The sequence below is a fragment of the Helobdella robusta genome, assembly GCF_000326865.2.
Source record: "Helobdella robusta unplaced genomic scaffold HELROscaffold_33, whole genome shotgun sequence".
NCBI lineage: Eukaryota > Metazoa > Annelida > Clitellata > Rhynchobdellida > Glossiphoniidae > Helobdella > Helobdella robusta.
In genome coordinates, this window is record NW_008704623.1 from 1,405,140 (window position 1) to 1,430,251 (window position 25,112).

The 25,112-nt window shown below is 36.0% G+C and overlaps 3 protein-coding genes across 3 annotated transcripts; all 3 read left to right on the forward strand.

Moving 5' to 3' along the window:
- Positions 1 to 8,588: 8,588 nt before the first annotated feature.
- Positions 8,589 to 8,858, forward strand: HELRODRAFT_82685 (hypothetical protein; the record flags this gene model as incomplete). The annotated part of the gene is made up of 1 exon (XM_009022827.1): positions 8,589 to 8,858. The coding sequence occupies one exon, from the start codon at positions 8,589 to 8,591 to the stop codon at positions 8,856 to 8,858; it is 270 nt and encodes an 89-aa protein (XP_009021075.1).
- A 1,443-nt stretch (positions 8,859 to 10,301) lies between these two features.
- Positions 10,302 to 13,988, forward strand: HELRODRAFT_82540 (hypothetical protein; the record flags this gene model as incomplete). Its single annotated transcript, XM_009022828.1, has 8 exons — positions 10,302 to 10,426; positions 11,450 to 11,564; positions 12,238 to 12,313; positions 12,456 to 12,562; positions 12,745 to 12,881; positions 13,171 to 13,278; positions 13,509 to 13,691; positions 13,868 to 13,988. Coding segments are annotated over 8 exons (972 nt in total), but the record flags the coding sequence as incomplete, so codon positions are not given.
- A 1,310-nt stretch (positions 13,989 to 15,298) lies between these two features.
- Positions 15,299 to 15,454, forward strand: HELRODRAFT_147978 (hypothetical protein; the record flags this gene model as incomplete). Its single annotated transcript, XM_009022829.1, has 1 exon — positions 15,299 to 15,454. A coding segment is annotated over one exon (156 nt), but the record flags the coding sequence as incomplete, so codon positions are not given.
- Between the last annotated feature and the right edge of the window lie 9,658 nt (positions 15,455 to 25,112).

The window sequence follows — 25,112 nt, forward strand, 5'->3', positions numbered from 1 at the left end:
TGTATTAACATCTTTTCTCATCATCATCGTCATCGTCGTCACCATTATCATCATCATCATCGTCACCATTATCATCATCATCGTCTTCATCGTCATCATCATCACTTCCATGCAAGTGTTCGAGACAATGGCGTATAAAATAAAAGCAATCCACACGTAACGAACTGCTATAAATAGATTTTATTACGTCATAATCAACGTCATCATCCAACTCATCCTCTTCTTCTTCTTCTCCTACGCCATCGTCATCCTAATCATCATCACCACCACCACCACCACCATCATCATCATCATAGTTTTGTTGTTGGTTTAAAAGAAAAGCTTGTTAACTGTCTCTCCAAGGTTGATGTTTGGGTGGACCAAAGTGGCCTTCGAATGAATGAGTCCAAGACAAACCCACTCCCCGTTGTGGTACGTGGCAAAGACTGTCACAGACTGACTTGAATTCAGTTGAAATTGATGACACTGTGATTGATTTTTGTAAGAATTCAACTTTCCTTGGATTTACTATCGACACCAATTTGAATATGTGTGATGACGTGAAAAAAGAGTCTGCCATGTGTATGTTTCACTTTCGTCGTCTTAGGCTATTTAAAAAGTGTTTAACTAAGAAAATTTTTTGCCCTCTTATGCACGCTTTCATTCATTCACATCTTGAGACTACTGTAATAGTCTTTTGTATGGTGTTTCTAAAAAGGAAATAGCCATGCTACAATCAGTTCAAAATAGGTCGGCCAGGATTGTTACCGGCAGTCGCTGGTGTGACCATATTACGCCAGTTTTAAACAGCCTTCACTGGCTGCCTATTCATAAGAGAATTATTTTTAAAATTGCTGTTATGGTTTTTAGATGTCTGAAGAATTTGGCACCCAAATATTTGGCCGATATATGTTTGCAAACAAAGGAGGTGTTGAGTGACTATGAATTGAGATCAAGTAGTGCTAATATGTTGGTCACGACTGTGACCATGTAACTAGAGTAAATATAACGGCCTTCGCTCACTTTTAACAGTCTAACAAGGAGCTTACTTCCGTAGGGGAGTTGGAGGGTGATTTTTTATCGTTCTAGTCAAAATTAACGATCGTATATTTATTTCGGAATATTGCTTTTATTTAAAAGGTTTTAAAAGGTTTTAAATTTAATTTTTTTAAATTATTATTCAGTGTGGTAATTAATTACTTTTATTTGGTATAAATTAAAAAAAATAAAATCGACATTACCGAAAATAATTAAAAATTGAAAAATTGAGGTTCTTTGCGCATCACTGCTTCAACCCATAAGAAAGTGTTGTATATTGGTGAATAGGCCTCTCCTTGCTTTTGACTCGAACGATAAAAAAATCACTCTCCAACTCTCCTCCGAAAGTAAGCTCCTTGTTCGACCGTTGAAAGTGAGCGAAGGCCGTTATATATATTCTAGTTATATGCATCAAACAGTATTTTATTGAACAAAGTAGTATCATAAAAAGAATAAAGATACTTTTTCAAAAATTTAAAATACTCTCTATTTGATTCATTGCGATATCGATGATGATGATTGTGACCTGACTAATTAAAAAACATCAAATAAATTTGTAAAATAGGATGGGTATATCGTTGCAAAATCGTTGGAGGAAATGACGTCATGTTAACAGTAGTTATTTTACTGCATGGTAGTTAATCAGCCGGTAGGAAGGTTATATTCAATTCCTATAAAATAAATTTGACCAAATATCATACGCAGGCCACACTAAATAAAGAAATAGATAGAAAGATATATATATACCTAGTTATAATACTTTTATAATGTTGTATTTACACATTCAAATTATACAATTGTGTTATGGCTCAGATTATTTTGAATTCTCTCGGAAAAATTTAAACTTTTTACTATATATATATATATATATATATATATATATATATATATATATATATATATATATATATATATATTAGTTACTTTTATCAACAATTTAAAAAAAAATTTCAATTTGATATAAGCGCGATATCTGTGATGATGTATGTGATCTGACTGATTAAAAAGCATCAAAGAAAATTTTTAAAATAGGATGGAGAATTTGTTATATTGGTTAATTCGTATATGAAGCGAGCAAAATTTTAATATAAAAGCATTTTATAAATCTACGCATATCGGCTCAGCTTGGCTTGGCTCGGCTTGGGATCGGATGTTAAGCTAGGTGTGGTCTCAAACTATTTTGAATTCTCCCCGAAAAATTTGAACTACGGCGTACATATATAGTACTGACTACTGTTGCTTTTATAATGAATTTATATTATATATATATATATATATATCAAGTGACTAGAATTCATGTATACAAATAATTAATAAAATTATATGTTTATATAAAAACCAATACAGCAGATTCAACCAGCCAATCAGAAATTTTCGAAGGCGTTCGTTCGATGACGTCAATTTAGTACGGTTAGCATTGTGTTTAAGACTGCTTAATAGTCTAGTGCCTACATTAAATAAGCTTTTTTACTGATGTGAATGATTGGAATGATGAAAATATATGGTTGAAACGAGTATAAATAGGAGCTGAGACAACATGGAAATCAGATCAGGCATTCTGCCTCGCTTAGAGCAGTCTGTCTGATCTCATTTATTTTATTTTTATAATTTTTTATTTATATTTATTTTATTATATAGAGTTATATAGAGTTTGCATGTCTGTAGTTTGTGTGTTTGTATGTTGTATTTTTTTATATTTTAGGTGGGTTCTTTAGCGGTTGCTCATACATACATACATACATATATCATGTTTGTTTGTGTGGTAGTATTTTATGTTCTGTTTTACTCTTTTTTCTCTTTCTTCATGAGTCTTGAGTTAAGTTAATGAAACATAGGTAGGTGAGATTAAAAATTAATTTATTATATAGGTAGGCTAGGGCATAAGGTACTTTTAGTTACATAGGTAGGTTAGGGACTTCTATTCTTTTACTCTACTTGGTGGTGTGTTTTATGTTCTGTGATTTTTTTGTTTTGTTTCACAACATACATTCAACAGGTACGCGGTGGTTCCTGGTTTTTTTGGGATTTTTTATTGATTGAATGTGGTAGTATGCATGGTTATATAGAGTTATATAGAGTTATATAGAGTTATATAGAGTTATATAGAGTTATATAGAGTTATATAGAGTTATATAGAGTTATATAGAGTTATATAGAGTTATATAGAGTTATATAGAGTTATATAGAGTTATATAGAGTTATATAGAGTTATATAGAGTTATATAGAGTTATATAGAGTTATATAGAGTTATATAGAGTTATATAGAGTTATATAGAGTTATATAGAGTTATATAGAGTTATATAGAGTTATATAGAGTTATATAGAGTTATATAGAGTTATATAGAGCATAAATCCTATATAGATACCTTTCTTTGAGGTTCTTTCTTTGCCGACCGGTCGGCTTTTTTGCGTTACTCTATTTTCATTTTAATTAAATAAATAAGATTTTCCATTTATTTAGGTTCAATCAGGTTCATTCATTTAGGTTGAAACTTCCAGAGGAGTTCATCGTGGAGGATCCGAATGGTTGTGATGTCACGCTACGTTCGTTCATTCAGTGCAAAGAATGCACGCCTGGCTGGGGTTCGTTTTAAGGTTTCTTTGCGGTTCCTCTTTTTGCCAGTTGGCTGGCTTTTCCTGCTGGCGGGTTTCACCGCGGCTCGTTTGTCTATTTTCATTTAATTTTTTCATTTTATTCATTTCATTCAGGTTGAAGCTTCAAGAGGAGTTCATCTTGGAAGATGTCAGGCTACGTTCATTCATTCAGTGGCAAAGAATACACGTTTGGCTGGGATACGTTTTATTCTTTTTTTTCTGTTTTTCTCTGTAATTTAACATTAAGTAAGAATGCTCACACGCACACACACACAATTACATTAAGTAGCTATATAGGTAAGTTAGATAGGCATAATTTTAACTGTAGGTAGGATGGATAGGAAGCATCCAACACTAATGTAGCTGAATAGGTAGGCGCGTAAGTTTATCGCTTTTATTTTTTCTTGCACCCACATTACACGCATCAGCGTATTACACACACACACACACACACAAGTACATACATAAACACATATGTTAGTATTTGAGAGTAATTTTATTTTCATTACACATTCTAATTTATTATTACTAAGGTTGAGAGTAATTTAATTTCATAGGTAGTTAAGGGCAATAATGTAATTCTAGGAGCAATCTTGTAATGTAAATTAAAACGCTGTAAGTGTATCGATAGGTAGGTTAATTATTAAGTTTTATATTATTATTATGTTGGAGCCCAAGGCATTACGTAGGTGGTGGGGTGGGTGCCGAAAGGCCAATGAATTGGGCTCTTGAGTTTTGTAATTTTAGGTAAGCTAGGACCATAATGTAATGAATAGGTAAGTTAAGGCTACGTTGTAACACATACTCATTAATAGATTTAGGGTTTAAGTTTTATATTATTATTACTAAGTTGGAGCCCAAGGCATTACGTAGGTGGTGGGGTGGGTGCCGATTGGCCAATGAATTGGGCTCTTGAGTTTTGTAATTTTTAGGTAAGCTAGGGCTTAATTGTAATGAATAGGTAAGTTGAGGGTACGATAGCCGATAGACCCTGAATTTCAAAGTCCGTTGTCAGAGGTAAGCCTTGGTGGTCAGTGGTGTACCGGCAATGGTTTACTATCCGGACGGCAATGGTTTACTATCTGCACGGTAATGATTTACTATGCGGCATGGCCATAGTCTACTACCCGCACGGCTTCCGGACGGCAAATGGTTTACTATCCGCACGGCAATAGTCTACTATCCGCACGGCAATGGTTTACTATCCGGTGCCCTGGCTGTCGGTGAACCTCTGTGCAAGGAGGGAGAATGAAGGGGACCTTTCGACTATCGTACCATTAGCAATTTAATGTTGATTAGTTAAGGTAATTGAATAGGTAGATAGGATTATTTTTATTAAGCAATTTGAGATGCAGGCACCGCTAAGCTTTCTGATAAGAATCTTCTCTTTATCTTTCTCCATCAACACGGGCTGTGTTTCAACAACAATCTCGAGGAGGACTGGCACCATTTTTGGAGGACAACGCAGGAACCGGACCGCATTTAACATTCTGCCTTTGTCGAATGGACGACGGTAAGTTTTTTTAAATTTTACTCTCTTTATTATTTTAAGATATTATTTATTTGCCGTTATTTTTATTTTATAATATTTTCTTCTAAGATTCTAACATTCATTTACTACTACGCTAATAAAAAAATTTGTCTACAGATTGATGAGAGATGGGCAGTGGTGGGAGTCAGCACGTTTCAAATGGTGGTCTCGTGATGGTGGTGTAGGAAGAATCAGCTCGTTGGCTGTTCGACTGACATTCAAAAGTTCGGATGAAATCTTGTGTGCCGACCTGAATGTGGTGGTCGGTGCAATGGAGTACAGTAACGACGGTTTTTGAAGTAAGGTTTAGTTTCTTTTTTTTATTTTTCTCATTCATTCATTTTTTCACTCAATCTTTCAAATTATTCTTCCATTAATTGACGTTAATTCATTCTATTCATTCTTTTAACTAATTATTTAATCATTCAGTTAATCATTTATTCGTTCGTTCCTTTGTTCCTTGATTTACTAATACGCTAATAAAAAAACTTGTCTACAGAATGATGAGAGGTGGGCAGTGGTGGGCGTCAGCACGTTTCAGATGGTGTTCTCATGATGATCGTTCAGATGACAATTCGAAGAAAACAACAACGACGGTTTTTGAATTATGGTTTAGTTTCTTTTTTTTATTTTTCTCATTCAATAATCCATTTTATCACTATCTTTCAAATTATTCCTCCATTAATTGATTCATTCTATTCATTCATTAAATCATTGATTGATTAATTAATTAATTAATTCATTTATTCAACCAATCGTTCAATCATTTAACTAACCATTTGTTCGTTCATTTGTTCCTTGATTTACTACTACGCTAATTAAAAAAAAACTTGTCTACAGAATGATGAGAGGTGGGCAGTGGTGGGCGTCAGCACGTTTCAGATGGTGGTCTCATGATGATCGTTCAGATGAAAATTCGAAGATAATATTAAAGGAAAATTTGTTTTGTCCCATCGTACCATTGAGTTGAAATCAGTAAGATAAGTTGCCTATTTTTTCCAATGGCTTGTTTTTTATTTTAATGAATTAATTTTTTTTTCAATGTAGTGTTTTTCAGTATCCGGTCAAATTCATTCCATCGATGCGTGTCAGATGATGGTCGGTGCAATGGAGGTTCGTCCGTTGTGAGTGAAGAAGTTACTGGAGAGTACACGTTTACACACACACACACACATCAATACAACACACACATACACAACATCCATTCATTCGGTGTCGTTGTTATGTTTCTCTTTAAATATCTATTTTCTTTATCGGACTTAATTTAATTTATAGGTAAGTTAGGGACTGAGATGAGTTGAACAATCGTAGGTAGGCTAGGGCTTAACATTAGTTAAAGTTTCATGTAAAATAAAAACGCTAAAATATGTAAAATAAAATACCTGAAACATCTAAAACGAGAAATACAAATTTTTAGGTAAGTGAGTTGAGTCAATGTTTATAAGTAAGCTAGGGCCCTGAGAGTAATTTAATTGTAGGTAGGTGACTGACGACTATTCTTGCAACTTCTTACTAGTTTTTTGTGATGTGTTTGTTTTCGCTTCACAATCTCAAACCAACAAAACAAACTACATTTTATTCTCGTCGTCGCCTTAAATTTTACCTTTTTGAACAATCTTTTTAATAATGTCTATTTATTTATTAAATGTTGACTGGTTTTTAGTTTTTTTTAATTTGGTTATATAATTCTTAGATATTTCTTGATTTAATAAAAGCAACTATTGTGTTTTTCTTTCTTTACTAAAATCTCAAAATTGTTTGTAGATCGGTACAGAAAAGTGTTTGTTCGAGTTTGAACAAGCCTTGTAAATATTTTTCAAATATGGTTCATTGATTGGTCGATTGGTTGGTTGATTAGTTGATTGAATGAATGGTTAGTTGATTGATTGGTTGGATGGTTGGTTGATAGTATTGTATATATATAAAAAAAAATTCGATTAAGCCAACATACGGCTTTACTTGGCCACTGTATTTCACCAGACAAAAGCAATTTCTTTATTTATATTGACAAAAATAATTGTGAAATGAATATATTGTTTATTTCATGAGTAAACACCGGATTTCACGATTTCACCAGACCAAAAGCAATTTTCATATTTAAATTAACAACAATAACTAAATAATATTAATTTTTTTTTAATAAATTCATAATTTTATTTAATAAAATTAAATAGAATTACTACAATGTCTTAAGCATATTAAGTCAAGTAAATATTTCATATAGCTTGCTCGTTAAAATCCATGCAAATTTCGTTAGCCATTAATCCAAGCATGTCAAATAGCCCGACCCTTGACTCGAACGATAACAAATTACCCTCCAGCTCCCCTACGAAAGTAAGCTCCTTGTTCGACCGTAAAAAGTGAGCAAAGGCCGTTATATTAATTCCAGTTATGTATACATGCATACATGCATGCATACACCATCGTAAATAAATTTTTTTTTCCAGTTATTGTTTTCGTGTTTTCGGTTCTTTGGTTGTTTACATTGTAATATCGCTCATCGTACATGCTGTTTTATTTAGCTTGCCTCTGTGATTTATTTTAGGTGGGGTTAATTTTGTTAATTTTATTAATTAATACAAATATAAATATGTCATTAATATTAATAATTAATTATTTAATAATTAATTGATTAATTTTATTAATTAAATAAATTAAATTATAATGGTAAATCACTCAGCTGTCAATCAGCTGACTGATCCAACCAATCGATCAACTAATCATGAATAAAACATTAATCACTTATAATAATCATATCTTTTATTTCTTTCAGATGACTGATAAATTATAAATTTACTTTCTATAATAAATATAATATGAAGAAAAATAATGATGATGATAGCAATGATGAAGAGATGATGATCATGGTTGATAGTGATGATGGTGATGATTTCATAAAATTTGGTCAAGCCAAACTCTCAATCAACAAATCAAATAAGGTTATTTTAATTAATATAAATAAATAAATGAATTAGTTTTAGGTAGAATTAATTAAAATATTATTTTTATATTGTTAATTATTTCATAAATTAGTTTTTTTTCATTTCTTGGATATTCCAGCCATCACAAGGAACTGACCATCCATTCATCCTCGTTCCGTCTGTCACCAAAAACCTTGAATACATATCTGTAGCCATTAATAATGGCTCTGCAGTCTTATTGGAGGGCCCATCTGGCTGTGGAAAGACGGGATTGGTCAAATTTTTAGCCAATCAGACAAGGAATAAGCTCGTTAGGGTTCAGCTGGGTGATCAAGTCGATAGCAAGGTTCTGATTGGTTGATTGATCGATTGAATGTATACTTGCTTAATTGTAAGAATGAATGAATAGGAAGATGAATGAATGCATAAATGGATAAATAAGTAAATATTTATATAATTGATCAATTTATTAATTTATTTTATTTAATTGAAAAAAACCAAATAATTTTTTCACTGTAGTCGATGTTAGGAAATTACTGTTGCTCAGAAACCCCCGGACGATTTTATTGGACCAATGGTGCAATCCTACAAGCCATGCTTGATGGTGATTGGCTGCTGCTAGAAGACATTGACCAATCAAATCCTGATGTTCTATCTGCCCTAGGGCCCTTATTGGAAACTCGATCGCTATTGGTTCCTGGTTTGGGAAATTCCAAAGTTGTTGCTAAAAATAACTTCAGGGTTTTTGCCACATCTAGGTTTGATTTTAAACTTTCCAAGTTATTAATTTGATGATTAATTAATTAACTTATTTTTTTTAAATGTAAAACACTTAATTTATTAAACATTATCTCAGTCATTTTCAATAAGTCAATCAACCAACCAATCCAATCATTCATTCACTCAATCAATTAATCCAATCATTTTTTTAAAGTTTTCTAATAACAATTATTTGCATTTAAATAAATGAAAATTTCATTTTCTAAAAAAAGCCTCATAGAGACGGGCGCCCATTGGTCGAAACTGCATTCTGGCTCCTCCCACTTTGACGTCATCAGTAAACATTTTTTCAGGCTGTCAATCATGCCACTTAATGATGAAGAATTAAGAATGGTTACAATTTCTGTGTTTTATTCTCTCTCTCTCTTTCTCTCTCTCTTTCTCTCTCTGTCTTTCATTCAATCGTTCAGCTATTCATTTGTCCGTTCGTTCCGTTTTTATTTATTTAATTAATTAATTAATTCATTCATTCATTCATTAATTAATTCATTCATTAATTCATTCATTAAGGTCTTGGAGGAAATGTTTCCCAGCATTAAAAACTGCTGCAAAAGAATCATTGAAGTGTTTAACAACATCAACAACAACACTACTACTACTGCTGCTACGGCTGCCACTTCTACTACTACTACTACTACTACTACTAATATTAATATAGATGGTGCTGATGATGATTTGCCCATATTTTATGTAAATAGGGGTAGACCGTTAACTATGAGGTTATTGAATTTGATGGGTGGGTGGATGGATGGATGAATGGATGGATGGGTGGGTGAATTAGTGAATGAAAGAATGTATGAGTGAATGAATGGTTGAATGAATGAGACAGTTTGTTGGTTGTGGTTATTCGTTATGATTTTTAATATATTCATTCATTAGTTCACTCATTTATTTGTTCGTTTATTTATTAATTCATACATTTGTTTACTCATTCATTCATCCGCTCATTCATTCATTCGTACATTCATTCATTTATTCACTCTCACTCACCTAGGGATATGTTGAAATGGTGCTACCGAATGGCCTCTCCCAAAAATAGCAACAACAACAATATTAATAATAATAATAATAATAATAATAATAATAATAATAATAATAATCAATTGACCAATGACGTTGCGTTTTGTGAAGCGCTTGATTGCTTCGCAAATTCCAAATCCGAGAAAGTCGACAGAGTCCCAGCTGCTAAAAATATCGCTGGGAATTTGGGAATTCCCGAGTTTGAGGTTTGATTGGTTGGTTGGCTGGTTGGTTGATTGATTGGTTGGTTGATTGATTGGTTGGTTGGTTGATTGGTTGGTTGGTTGGTTTTTTAATACAGATTGTTGATTGATTGTTTAATTATCTTCTTCGTCGCCATCATCATCACTATCATCATCATCATCACTACTACTATCATCATCATCACTACTACCATCACCATCATTATCATCACTACTTCCACCATCATCATCATCATCAACACAGGCTGAACATCGCTGCCTAAGATACATGCCAGAGATAGTGTTGGCAGAAAATATACTGAAAGTAGGTCGGTTTGAATTGTCGAGGTCACCAAGGGTCAAGCTCTTCTCTGATAGGTCAGTTATTTTTAGATTTGGGGCTATTTATAACTCTTCTTCTCTTATTGGTCGGTTATTTTTAACATTTTTATGACACCCTACGGCCCGCAAAGCTAAGCGGCCCGCGAGGCCTTGTTCGCCAAAAAAAGGTCTTCAGCCAGACATATTTTGACCAGAAAAAAGGGGCCACAAATGTTAAAAAAATTCCCCCCCGGGTCGAAAATATTTGCTATTTAAGTACATATGCGGCCCTTTAAAGGTAAAATAGATCCCAATGCGGCCCTCACAGCAAAAAGTTCGCCCACCCTTGAACTATTCTTTATATTGAATTCATTTTTATATTATTGTTGATGTTGTTGTTGATGTTGTTGTTTTATTTCTATTTTTAGATCGGAGATTCGAGGTTTCGCTTTCACAAGACAAGCTGCATGCCTCTTGGAGAGCATTTGTGGGTGTGTCCTAAATAATGAGGCCATCCTATTGGTCGGCGAGACTGGAACAGGGAAAACATCGGTTGTACAGTTTTTGGCTGAGAATTTGAGTTAGTTGATTGATTGGCTGATTGGTTGGTTTGATAGATTGATCAGTTGATTGATTGGTTGGTTTGATTGATAAGTTGGTTGATTGGTTGGTTTGATTGATAAGTTAGTTGATTGAACATTTTGCCTGTCGTCATCATCGTTGCCATCATTATCTACACCACCTTCATTTTCACCATCATTATCAGGAGTGAAGTTGAACGTTATAAACATGAACCAGCAAAGTGATAGCTCTGATTTGCTAGGAGGGTTAGAACGAACGAACGAACGAACGAACGAACTAATGAATGAATGAATGAAAAGTGAACGAAAGAATGAGTAATTCTATAATTAAGTACATGAGTGGATGTTTTATTAGACAATTGAACGAAAGAACGAACGAACGAACGAACGAATAAATAAACAAATAAACAATTCATTTGTACATAATTCACTCAAAAATAAATAAATAAAACGGTAATTATAATCTAATGGGTGAAAACATTTTAAAAAATTCCGACAGATACAAGCCGGTAGACTTGAAAGTTACAATGAAGGCCTATGTTGATCAGTTTATGGCGGTATTTCTTGGCACGTACAAGGAAGAAGAAAATACACAGTTCATTGCACATGTACAGGTTGGTTGGTTGGATGGATGGATGGTTGGTTGGTTGGATGGTTGGTTGATTGAATGGCTGGTTGATTGGTTGGATGGTTGGTTGGTTGAATGGTTGGTTGATTGAATGGTTGGTTGGTTGGTTGATTGGATGGTTGGTTGGATGGTTGGTTGGATGGTTGGTCGAATGGTTGATGGTTTGGTTGGTTGATGGTTAGGTTGGTTGAATGGTTCGTTGGTTGGTTGGCTGGTTGGATGGTTGATTGGTTGGATAGTTGATTAATTGGTTGGTTGATTGATTGGTTGACTTAATTCACAGTGAATGATTTGGTAGTTTTTATTTTAGTAGAATGATGTTAATTAATTAACATTTATTTGAATTGATTAGTAAGCTAATGGTCTGTCGATAGAGATGGTTTCATTCATTCATCCATTCATTCATTCACTCATTCATTCATTCATTCATTCATTCACTTATTCATTCACTCATTCATTCATTCATTCCATCATTCCATTCATTCATTCATTCACTCATTCATTCATTCATTCACTAATTCACTCATTCATTCATTCATTCACTCATTCATTCACTCATTCACTCATTCATTCATTCACTCACTCATTCATTCATTCATTCATTCATTCACTCATTCATTCATTCATTCATTCATTCATTCATTCATTCATCCATCCAGGATTATTTTAAAAAAAGGAACTGGAATGTGGTACTGGAATTGACGAAGAAGCCCTTGATAGCTGCCCTTAACAAACGTTGGATGATGATGATGATGACGATGGGGATGATGATGATGACGGTGCTGATAATGATTAGAAGGACGACGATGATAATTATGATAATATTATAACGATATAATTATGATTTTATAATTTTTTCACCACCGTCCATCCCCAGCCCAGTGCAAGCTGCGTTCTGATTGGCTGAAAATCCAAGAGAGGTTTGACCAATTGGCGATCTTGATCCAAAAGGTCGACAACGCCCCCGCCTTCTCATTTGTGCAGGTTTTTGGAAATTTTGAAATTTGAGTTCTCAAATTAGCGGGTGGATTTATATCATTTTAATCATCACCACCATCATCATCATCACATCATCACCACCATCATCACCATCACATCATCATCATCACCACCACATCATCATCATCACATCATCACCACCACCTTCACACTACCACAATCGTCAGGGAACTTTGGTGGAGGCCATCTTGAAAGGCGAGTGGGTGTTGTTAGATGAGATAAACCTGGCGACACACGAGACATTGGAGTGCCTGGGTGGGCTGCTAGACAGCAAGTCTGGATCAGTTGTCCTCACCGACCGCGGGTCTGTTCTTTTTTAGGGGGGATTTTTTAGGGTGGTTATGTTAATGATGTTGATGGCAGGGTCAGGGTTAGCCCTCCCCCTGAACTAAGGTACCCTAGTGTACTGGATTCACTGCTGCTGCTACAACTTCGAAACATTAAAATATTTGACTGTGGATCGTCCTCACGTCTTCATCAGCATCATTATCATCACCGGCGATATCACAGCCACGATCTTTATCAATCACAACTTTAATAATAATAATCATCATCATCATCACCGTCGTCGTCGTCATCATCATCATCACCAGGGACATAGAACCGATAGTACGGCATGCGGATTTTCGTATCTTTGCCTGCATGAATCCTGCTGTTGATGTGGGTAAGAAGGAACTTTCTGTTGGCATCCGGAACAGGTGGTTATGATGATGATGTTGTTGAGGTGATGATGATGATGATGTTGTTGTTGTGATGATGATGTTGTTGTTGTGATGATGTTGTTGTTGTGATGATGATGTTGTTGTTGTGATGATGATGATGTTGTGATGATGATGTTGTTGTTGTGATGATGATGATGTTGTTGTGATGATGATGTGGTGATCACCACCATCACCATCATCATCATCACCACCACCATCATCATCACCAGGTTCACGGAATTCTACGTGGATGAACTCACCAGTCCTCGCGATCTCACCATCCTGGTGAATGAATACCTACAGGGCTCCGTCAGTCTATCCGTAATGGAAGGGATAGTGAAGTTTTACGGGGAGATAAGGAGGAGGGCGAGAGTGCAGCTGACTGATGGTGTCGGCAATAAGCCATATTTTAGGTAAAGTTGTTATTATTATCATATATTATTATTATATTATTGTTATTATTATTGTTGTTATTATCATTATCATCATCATTATTATTATTATATTATTATTGTTATTATTATTATTATTATTATTATTATTATTATTATTATTATTATTATTATTATTATTATTATTATTACAACAGCATGAGAACCCTGTGCCGGGCTCTCAGGTTGGCGGGAAAAATTGACTTTGGCGGGAAAATGAAATCTATCTATGAGGTGATTGGTCCATTTTTTTTAAGGAACGAACGAATGGAAGAATGAATGAATTGATGATTGGATGATCAAATGAATGAATGAATGAATGAATGGACGAATGAATGAATGAATGAATGGACGAATGAATGAATGGACGAATGAATGAATAAATGAATGAATGAATGGACGAATGAATGAATGAATGAATGGACGAATGAATGAATGGACGAATGAATGAATAAATGAATGAATGAATGGACGAATGAATGGACGAATGAATAAATGAATGAATGAATGGACGAATGAATGAATAAATGAATGAATGAATGGACGAATGAATGAATAAATGAATGAATGAATAAATGAATGAATGAATGGACGAATGAATGAATAAATGAATGAATGAATGGACGAATGAATGAATAAATGAATGAATGAATGGACGAATGAATGAATAAATGAATGAATGAATGAATTAATAAAAAATAAAAATTAACGTCGTTCATTCAGTCCTTCTGTCTGAGTTTCTTGACTCAGCTGGACAGAAAATCTTATCCAATCGTCATCGACCTGATCAAAAAGTACATATACAAGCCGCCAATCACAGAGCATACCAAGCCATCCCCTTCTCTGATTGGTCAGGATGATAAGGACGGTCATTTTGTTATGTGCCAAGGTTAATTTTAGTCCATTCTTATCTCTATCATTTCACTTCATCTTCATCATCGTAATCATTATCATCACCGTCATCCTTGTTTTTTGGCATCATTATCATCATCTCATCTAAAAATAAAAATTTGTTATAACAAAAATTTTCAAAGTCTAGGTCCAGTTGATAATATGTGAAATATAAAAATTTGATCGTAAAACTATGCCGTGTTTCTCAAAATCTGCATTATCATAATTTATTTAAAAAAAAACCACAAAAGGAATGGTGGATGTGATTGGAATGTTTTAAAATCTTGCATGGGTTTCAACATGGAGCGTTCACATTTAGCCAGTGAAGTCAATAACTATGTAATTACTGAAAAGAACGACACAGAGACGGATCAATGCTAAATCTCTAAAGTTATACCTCTGCTCAAATCTGCCAATCCTCACGGCATTAACAACCATCGTCTTATTCCTATTAGATCTAGTCTACCTGAACTTATCGAAAAAATTATTCTTTCAAGACTAACAAAATTCTTAAGCTCCAATAGCTCTTTAAGTTACTATTAATATGGCTTTCGTTCTAAATCTCTCTACTGAATTTGCTGCTGCTGCTGATGCAGTTAACTTTATATCTGAAGCTATGGAATCTGAAAAAATTTGCATTGGCGTGTTTCTCGATTTTTCTAATGCTTTTGACTCTCTTCATCAAGTTGTTTAGATATGGTGCTAGAGGTACTGCTTACAAGTGGTTTGCTTCTTACTTGAATGATAGGCATCAATATGTTCAAATTAGCAACTCTAGATCTCTTCCTTCTCCTATTATAACTGGTGCTCCCCAAGGCTCCATTCTTGGTCCTTTACTTTTGAATATTTTCATTTAGGAGTTTGTTTAAACTCGTCTAAAATTTTAAAATCCATTCTTCTCGCTGGCGACTTTACTCTGTTATTACTTCACTCAAATATTATTTCCATTGGTTTCTATTTTTAATGATGAACTGATTGATGTTTGCAATTGTGCGCAATCAAATAATTTGAGGATTAACTTCAGTAAAACTTATTCCATTTCGTTTGGAGTCAGGATTCGTACTGGAATCTTGGATGTTAAGATTTTATTGAATGACATTTACAGGGTTCACTCAATTAAATTCCTCGGCGTTATTATCTCGAGTAATTTATCGTGGCTTGAATATATTTAATATATTTCGAAAAAAATTACCAAGAATTTAGGTCTAATTTATTGTTTAAGAGCTAAATTTCCCAATTTTATATTAACTACCTTATGCAATTCTATTTTCTGTTTTTTGAGTTTTTTTTATCATTCGTTTAGTTCGTTTCGTCACTTCGATCAAATCAAGTTTTCCTTTCGTTCATGATAGGGTGGCCCAACAAGTGAAAACTTCGGGTCTCCCTTGTAATGTATCTTACTGAATAAAAGATTTTTTGAATTGAATTGGATTGAATTGATCGATCGATCGATTGATTGATTGATTGATTGATTGATCGCCAGGCTACACCATCATACGTGGCGACGACAAGCCACACGTCGACGACGACTACATCATGACGCCAACTGTACTCAATAACCTCAGGGATTTGGCGCGAATTGTGGCCGCCAGGTTTTGATAATGATGTCGCTGTTGTAGAGTGTAGTGATGATAATGATGGTGATGATGATGATGGTGATGATGATGGTGGTGGTAATAAAGATTTTAATGCTGTTGTTGCACTCTTTGCTGGTTTTTCAATGTTGTCATTGTCGTCTTTAAATTAAATTATAACAACAATATTTGTTGAGAATTTTGTCATCACCATCACCACCACCATCATCTTCACCACCATCATCACCACCATCATCACCACCACCACCACCATCATCATCAGGAACCTTCCAGTGTTACTCCAGGGTGAGACTTCAGTTGGGAAGACGAGTCTGATTAGGTATCTGGCCAGTCTGACTGGGAATAAATGCTTCCGGATCAACAACCACGAACATACGGACATTCAGGAATATCTGGGAATGTATACGGTTGGAGTTGATGGCAAACTCTTCTTCAAGGAAGGTTGGTTGCGTTGGTGTGTGTATGTGTGTGTGTATGTGTGTGTGTGTGGTGTGTGTGTGTGTGGGGTGTGTGTTGTGTTGAGGTGTGTGTGTGTGGGGTGTATGTTTGTGGTGTGAGGTGTGTGTGTGGTGTGTGTTGTAGTGTGTGTTGTTGTGGTCTTGTGTGTGTGTGGTGTGTCGCAGAGCTTGGTTTCGAGTGCAGAGCTGGGTAGTCAGTGACTGCCTGGTCTGCTATACCATCGGTTTAAAATGCTGGTGTATGATGTGTTGATTTACGCATTCATTCATTCCTTCATCTGTTTATTCATTCATTCATTCGTTCATTCATTCATTCAAAGGAGTGCTTGTGGAAGCCATGCGAAAAGGCTATTGGATAATTCTGGACGAATTAAATCTCGCACCTTCCGATGTTCTAGAAGCACTTAATAGGGTATGGTGATGATGATGATGGAATGATGATGATGATGTGTTAGTCTTGATGATGATGTGGTAGTGATGATGATGACGATGGAATGATGAGGATGATGATGATGATAATGTGGTAGTGATTATGATGATATGGTAGTGATGATGATGATGTGGTTGTGATGACGATGATGGAATGATGATGATGATTTGGTGGTGATGGTGGTGATGATGATAGTTATGTTTTTGGTGAAGATGCATGCATATCATATGAGGCATCAAATATCATGAATGCAATCATCATCATAATCATCACCAACATCACAACCAACATCACCACCACCGTCATAATCATCATCATCATCATCATCAGCTGTTGGACGATAATAGAGAATTGTTCATTCCTGAAACCCAAGAGAACATCAGAGCTCATCCGAGGTTCATCCTTTTTGCCACTCAAAACCCGCCCGGATTTTATGGCGGGAGAAAGGTGATGATGATGATGAGGATTGTGATGGTGATGATTGTGATTGTGATGGTAATGATGGTCTTAGTTATGATGATGATTTTTAATTTGCTGTTTACATTTGTAACAACTTCGACTTCATCATCATTCTCACCGTCAACTTTTTATTCATCATCATCGTCATCATCATCATCACAACCACCACCACCATCATCATCACAACCACCACCATCATCACCATCATCACCACAACAATCACCACTACCATCATCACCACTACCATCATCATGACCAGGTCCTCTCCAGAGCGTTTCGGAATAGGTTCATAGAGTTACACCTCACGGATCTTCCCACAGATGAACTGGAGGCCATACTGAACCGCAAAGGCAAGCTTTCTCTCAGTCAGGCTAAAAAACTTGTCAATGTTATGTTGGATTTGCAGGTTCGTGTGTGCGTGCGTGTGTGTGTGTACGTGTGTGTATATGTACGTGTGTGTGTGAGTGTATATGTATGTGTACATGTGTGTGTGTATATGTGTGTGTGTGTGTGTGAGAGTTTGCGTGTGTACGTGTGTGTGTGTCCTATGATTACGGTGAAATAGATCCTCCTCTTGAATATATTATCTTTTTTTTTATTGCCTAATTGTGAAACGCTCTGAGAAGAAGACAATCCTGTTTCGATTGAAGGGCGCTATATAAATGTACACAAAAATCACACACACTCACGCACACACACACAAACTCACACACACACAAAACAGAGGCGCAGACGAAACTCTGGCTTATTCGCGGGCAAGCACGGTTTCATAACCCTCAGAGAGCTCTTTCGATGGGTTGAAAGGTACAAAATGGCCACATGGGAGTTGGAAAATCACAATAATAATAATAATAATAATAACAATAATGGTGGTGGTGGTGGTGGTTGTGTGTTAGTGGATTGGGACCAGCTGCTGGCCGATCATGGTTCGTTGTTTCTTTTTTTCTGTTGGTTCATTTATTTTTTATCGTTCAGTCTATTATTTACTGTTTCATTCTTTCATTTATTTATCCATTTAATCATTCGTTCGTTCATTCGTTCGTTCGTTCGTTCAATCATTCATCCGTTCTCGAAGGCTTCATGCTATTGGCTGGAAGAGTCAGGCAGGAAAGTGAAGAAGAGGAAATCATACAGGTCCTTGAAGAGCACCTGAAGCGTAAAATATGCATCGAGAAATTGTATTGGTCGTTGCCCTTTCAACTGCCAGCCAATCAGAGTTCAGAGAATTCCCTCATTGAGAATACTAAAAATAACGGTTGATACTAATTAAATTTTCGCCATTTTGAAACTTCTGGTAAAGAATAATGATTGTTATTATTGTTGTTTGATGGTGATGATGATGATGATTTCGTAGGTAATGGTGATGATGATGATGATGATTACGAGGCTCTTATCCAATCAACGACAAACGCGAGGAAGAGAAGAAGGTTGGAGAAGAAGAAAATGAGAAAACAGAATAAAATTAAAACATCAGCCGCGTCTAACGCCGATCTAAAAATAGAAAGCAAAAACAATCTGGAAAAACCTACGGGAATTCCTGGATTTGAGCACGTGGTCATGACGAAAACGATGATGAGAATGGCGACCTTGGTGTGGTACGGCATCAAGTTTAAAGAGCCTCTCCTATTGGTCGGAGAAACCGGGTCAGTTCAGTGACGTCATTAATTTTTTGTCTTTGTTGTGACCTATCATCATCGTCGTCATCACTGTCATCATTATCATCGCTGTGTTTCTATTTTTAGCTGCGGGAAGACCACGGTGTGTCAGATGATATCGAAAGTCCGCAGCTCCCAGCTCTTGTCACTAAACTGTCATCTGCACACGGAAGCCAGCGACTTCTTGGGCGGCCTCAGGCCAGTTCGGCATAGAGTTAGTATCGATCATGATGATGATGATGATGCTAGTGGTGGTTGTGATGATGACGATGATGATGATTGTGACGATGACTATGAGGACGATGATGATAAGAAAGATATAACCGATTCACATAATTGCAATACAATCGATGCAACCAGACAAATGTTTAAATTATTGAACCACCCACCACGACCTCCACCACCCCTTTCACCACTCAAGACTCCAGACAACCCTGCACAACTTTTCGAGTGGGCAGATGGTCCTCTGGTCCAGGCCATGAAACTGGGCACGACATTCCTAATAGACGAAATCTCATTGGCTGACGATTCAGTCATCGAACGCCTCAATAGCGTTTTAGAGCCTGAACGCAAGCTCCTACTGGTCGAAAGAGGAGGAGCCTGCGGAGATTTCGACCAATCGGAAGAGATTATTGCCAGTGAAGGATTTCGATTGGTTGCCACGATGAATCCCGGCGGAGATTTCGGAAAGAAAGAGGTTGAGCTAACATCTTTTTATCATCATCGTCGTAATCATCACTAACGCTATCATCATCACCATCATCATTGTCACAATCACCATCACCACAATCATCATCATCAGTTATCTCCAGCTTTGAGGAATCGTTTCACTGAAATCTGGTGCCCAATGGGTAGAGAGGATGATGATTGGAGGGCTATCATCCGGCACAACCTGATTGGTCAATTGAAAGGTCGGTGACGATGATGATGATGACGATGATGATGATGACGATGATGATGATGATGACTATGGTGATGTCGATGATGATAACGATGATAATAATGATTACAGATTTCAAGTTTGACGAACGAATGATTGAGTTTGTAAGATGGCTGGGCCAGCGAGCTGAAACTAAAAGGTTTCATTCATTCTCTATCATCAACGTTATCATCTTCTTCATCGTCATCACCATCATCATCATCATCGTTTTTATAGCATAACATATCATGAACAGAAAATAATGAGGTGCGAATGCCTCCAACAAATTTTACCCATCAAATTGAAAGAGTAATGTCACGCATATACACTCATACAGATATATACCATATACCATACCATATACATATATACACGCATATGCATACATACAAATACATTGTACACACACACATACGTATATGAAAAATGTGAAAATAAGTTTACGTACATATGTACACACGAGAGCGTACAAAGTTTACATATACAAGTTAATTCGTGTGAGCAGCTAAAACAAATGAAAAAAAATGTCAAAAACACCTCCGGCTTAACATTATATCTTAACCAAACATATATCTATTGAAACGATCCTTGAACGAATAAACATCACCACAGCACTCAAACCCACAACTATGTTTGAGAATTTAAATTTTCCATGATTCGTTTTAAAACTCGGATTGGACAACTCAAACGGATGCCCTCTAGTTTGTTCGTCGTTTGGCTTCTTCAGTAGTGGACAGAAGGCAGAATGATCCTAATCTCTTGTTAAGTTGTAAACTAGAATGAGGCGTTCTCTTTAGACGCTTGTATCTAAGTGTAGGTAGGGTGAGAAATCTCAATTACTGTTCGAACTTCATTTCAGGGCAGTCCTTAGCCGTCTCTGTAGCCAGCCCTCTCCTGATGATGTTTTCTATGACCCCAAGTGACCAAGGAGGTTATAAACTTTGACCTGGCTGAAGATTTATAGAGTAGAACGAAGGAGTCATTAGATAAATTTTTGAATTGTCTGTTTGTCAATCGAGCCTAAAATAGAGTTGCATTTATTTACAGTTGTATAAATATGTTTATGAAATTTCACATCGCATTCAAACGAGGTGCCTAAATCTTTAACAACATTCACTTTATCCAGTGCAAAATCCTTGATTTTATTTATAAGAAGTGTTGACAGAGTCATTTGCATGTCCTAAATACATAGAGATACATTCGTCAACATCATCTCCATCATCACCATCATCGCCATCATCATCATCATCACCATCTTCTCCATCATCATCTTCTTCATCATCACCGTCACCGCTACCATCATCTTCTCCATCATCATCATCACCATTTTCTCCATCATCATCTCCATCATCATCTTCTCCATCATCATCTTCATTCTCATCTTCTCCATCATCACCATCATCGCCATCATCATCACCATCATCGCCATCATCATCATCACCATCTTCTCCATCATCATCTTCATCATCACTATCATCGCCATCATCATCATCACCATCTTCTCCATCATCATCATCACCATCATCACCGTCGTCATAATCATCATCATTCCCACAGACTCGTCGTAACCGTTCGAGACATGCTGAGTTGGACAAAATTCATTAACGCCACTGCCCAGTTGGACGATGGTGGTTGTGGTAATAGTAATAACGGTAATCCTGATGATGATGATGATGATGAAAAGATGAAAAGATCAGTACCAGCACCACTAGCATACGTACACGGTGGTCTGTTGGTGTTTGTGGATTCCATGCAAAGAGGTTCGTTTGTTTCTCTCTCTCACTTTCTCTCTCTCTCTCTTTTTTTCTCTCTTTTTTCTTTCTTTTTCTCTATGTGTGTATGTGTGTGTGTGTGGGTGTGTGTGGTGTGTGTGTGTGTGTGTGTGTGTGTGTGTGTGTGTCTATTTTAATTCTGCTCGATTTTTTCATCTCGACAGATAAGAGTCACATAAAGGAGCAGTGCGTTGATTTTTTGTTGGGCCAACAGTGTCTCAATGTTGAGCAACTTTTTCCGTCCAAAACGTCAACATCATCATCATCACTGTCAACAACATCGTCATCATCACTGTCAACAACATCGTCATCATCACTGTCAACAACATCGTCATCATCACTGTTAACATCATCTTCATCAGGACTTGCTGCTGCAACCACTAATAGCAACAACTTTAAAATTTCTAAGCGATTCTCAATTGGCTCGTTCAGCATTTTAAAGGGTCCAGAACCAATCGAACAATCGCGGCTCGATTTCGTGTTTCACGCCCCCACAACTTCGACCAATAGCGTTCGAGTGTTGAGGGCACTTCAGTTGAATCGACCAATCCTGCTGGAGGGCTCTCCCGGCGTTGGAAAAACCAGTTTGGTATTGGCTCTTGCGAAAGCATCTGGTCATCCCATTGTCAGGATTAACTTATCAGATCAAACGGTTGATTGATTGATTGATTGATTGATTGATTGATTGATTGATTGAGTAGTTGGTTGGCAGATTGATTGATTGGTTGATTGATTGAATGAATGAATGAAGGAATGAATGAGTGATTGATTGATAAGTTAATTAACTGATTTATGGTTCACATGCTTAATTAATTGATTGACCAAACATAATTTTCACCGTCGAAGTTGATTATTTTTCAATTGTCGTTAATTATACGCCTAACACGAGCCGATTAATCATACGCATAAATTGACCCAATTAGAGTTAATTGTATGCGTAATAATGTGGCCTAATTAATATTGATTAAATGCAAACATGACCTGACCCAGTTTAATCAATTATCGTTGGTAGGATATATCTGACCTATTTGGGTCAGACCTGCCAGTCGTTGGCGGGAGATGCGGGGAATTCCAGTGGAGGGATGGCCCTTTCCTGGCGGGGCTCAGAAACGGGGCATGGATTGTTCTAGATGAGGTGATGATGATGATTTAATGGAGAGGTGATGGTGATAATGATGATGATGAGGTGATGATGGTGATAGTAATGATGATGATTTGATGATGTGAAAATTATACGCTGTTAGCGTTTGTTTAATGAGTTTTAGAGTTCTATTTGTTCTTTTATATATTCATTCGTTTAGTTAATCAATCAATCAATCATTTATTCATTCATTCAATCAGTTTATTTATAATCATTCAATCAGTTTATTTATAATCATTCAATCAATCATTCAATCAATCATTCAATCAATCATTCAATCAATCCTTCAATCAATCCTTCAATCCTCCAACCTATCTAACAACTCATGCGCAGCTCAACTTAGCAACACAGTCAGTGTTAGAAGGCCTGAACGCATGCTTCGACCACAGATCCCAAGTTTTCATCCCTGAATTGAATCAATCCTTTGATGTTGATAGTAAAAGAACGAAGATTTTTGCATGTCAGAATCCCATGTTGGAAGGTATGTTGATTGATTGGTTGGTTGGTTGATTGTTTGTTGATTGATTGATTGATTGATTGATTGATTGATTAAAACAACCATAATAACCATTTTTTCCATTTTTTTTTCAATTGTAGGCGGAGACAGAAAAGGTCTACCCAAATCATTTCTCAATAGATTCACTCAGGTAGTGATGATGGTGACGCTGCTACTACTACTATTACCACTACTACTACCACTACTAATACTACTACTACTACTACTACTACGACTACTACTACTACTACTACTACTACTACTACTACTACTGCTGCTGCTGCTGCTACTACTACACTACTACTACTACTACTACTACTACTACTACTACCACTACTACTACTACTACTACTACTACTACTACTACTACTACTGCTGCTGCTGCTACTACTACACTACTACCACTACTGCTACTGCTACTACTACTACTGCTACTATTTTCATTTTTATTATTACTATCTTCATTACTACCAATGATATCACTAATGATGATTATCATACTGGCGAGTTTTTTCTACTACTACAGCTGCTGCTGCTACTGCTGCTACCACTACAGCTGCTGTTGATGATGCACATGTTAATACTGATGATGACGATGACGACAATTATGATAATGATAATGCTAACAGGTCTATATAGATCAGCTGTCGTTAGAGGACCATTCATTCATTCTTCGCTCGATCTTTCCATCCATCGATCAGAAGAAACTAAATAAGATGATAACGTTTAATGATATGGTTGTTATTATTTATCATCTTGTTATCGGTTTTTAAAAAAGTTTAAATCACTATTTTGTAAAATCCTCTCTATACATTTTATCTTTTATAATGTAAATTTGCTAAAAATAGATGCTGAAAGCTGATTGGTCGACGAAAGCCGGTGGGTGGAGTTACGATTTCAACCTCAGGGATCTGATTCGCTGGTGCCAACTAGAAGCTCAAGTACCTACAATCCTTATTTATCTTTTTTTTACATTAGCAGTAGTAGTGTTAGTAGTGATAGTATAGTTGTACTACTACTACTACTACTACTACTACTACTACTACTACTACTACTACTACCAATTAGTAATAACAAGTAGTAGTAGTAGTAGTAGTAGTATTGTAATTAATATTTTCATAATTGGTATAATTGTTGTGAATTCTTCGTAGGTTTCGTCAACAACAAAAACAACATCACCAACACCACCCACAACATCTTCATCATCAACAACACCAACAACAACAACATCATCAACAACACCAACAACAACATCATCATCATCATCACCAACAACAACAACATCATCAACATCATCACCACAGACATCACCAACATCGTCATCAACATCATCATCGTCGTCATCATCATTCGTCGAAACGGTATTCATGATGAAGCTAAGATGCCTTGAGCATAGGCGGATGGCTATGTCCCTTTATGAGAAGGTGAGTGAATGATGATGCTAATAATAAAAATAATAATAATAATAATAGTAATAATAATAATAATAATAGTGATGATGATGATAATAGTGATGATGATGATACTGATGATGACGATGATTAAAATTTTTTCCTCCCAACCGAAGGCTTTCGATCAGAAGTTCAT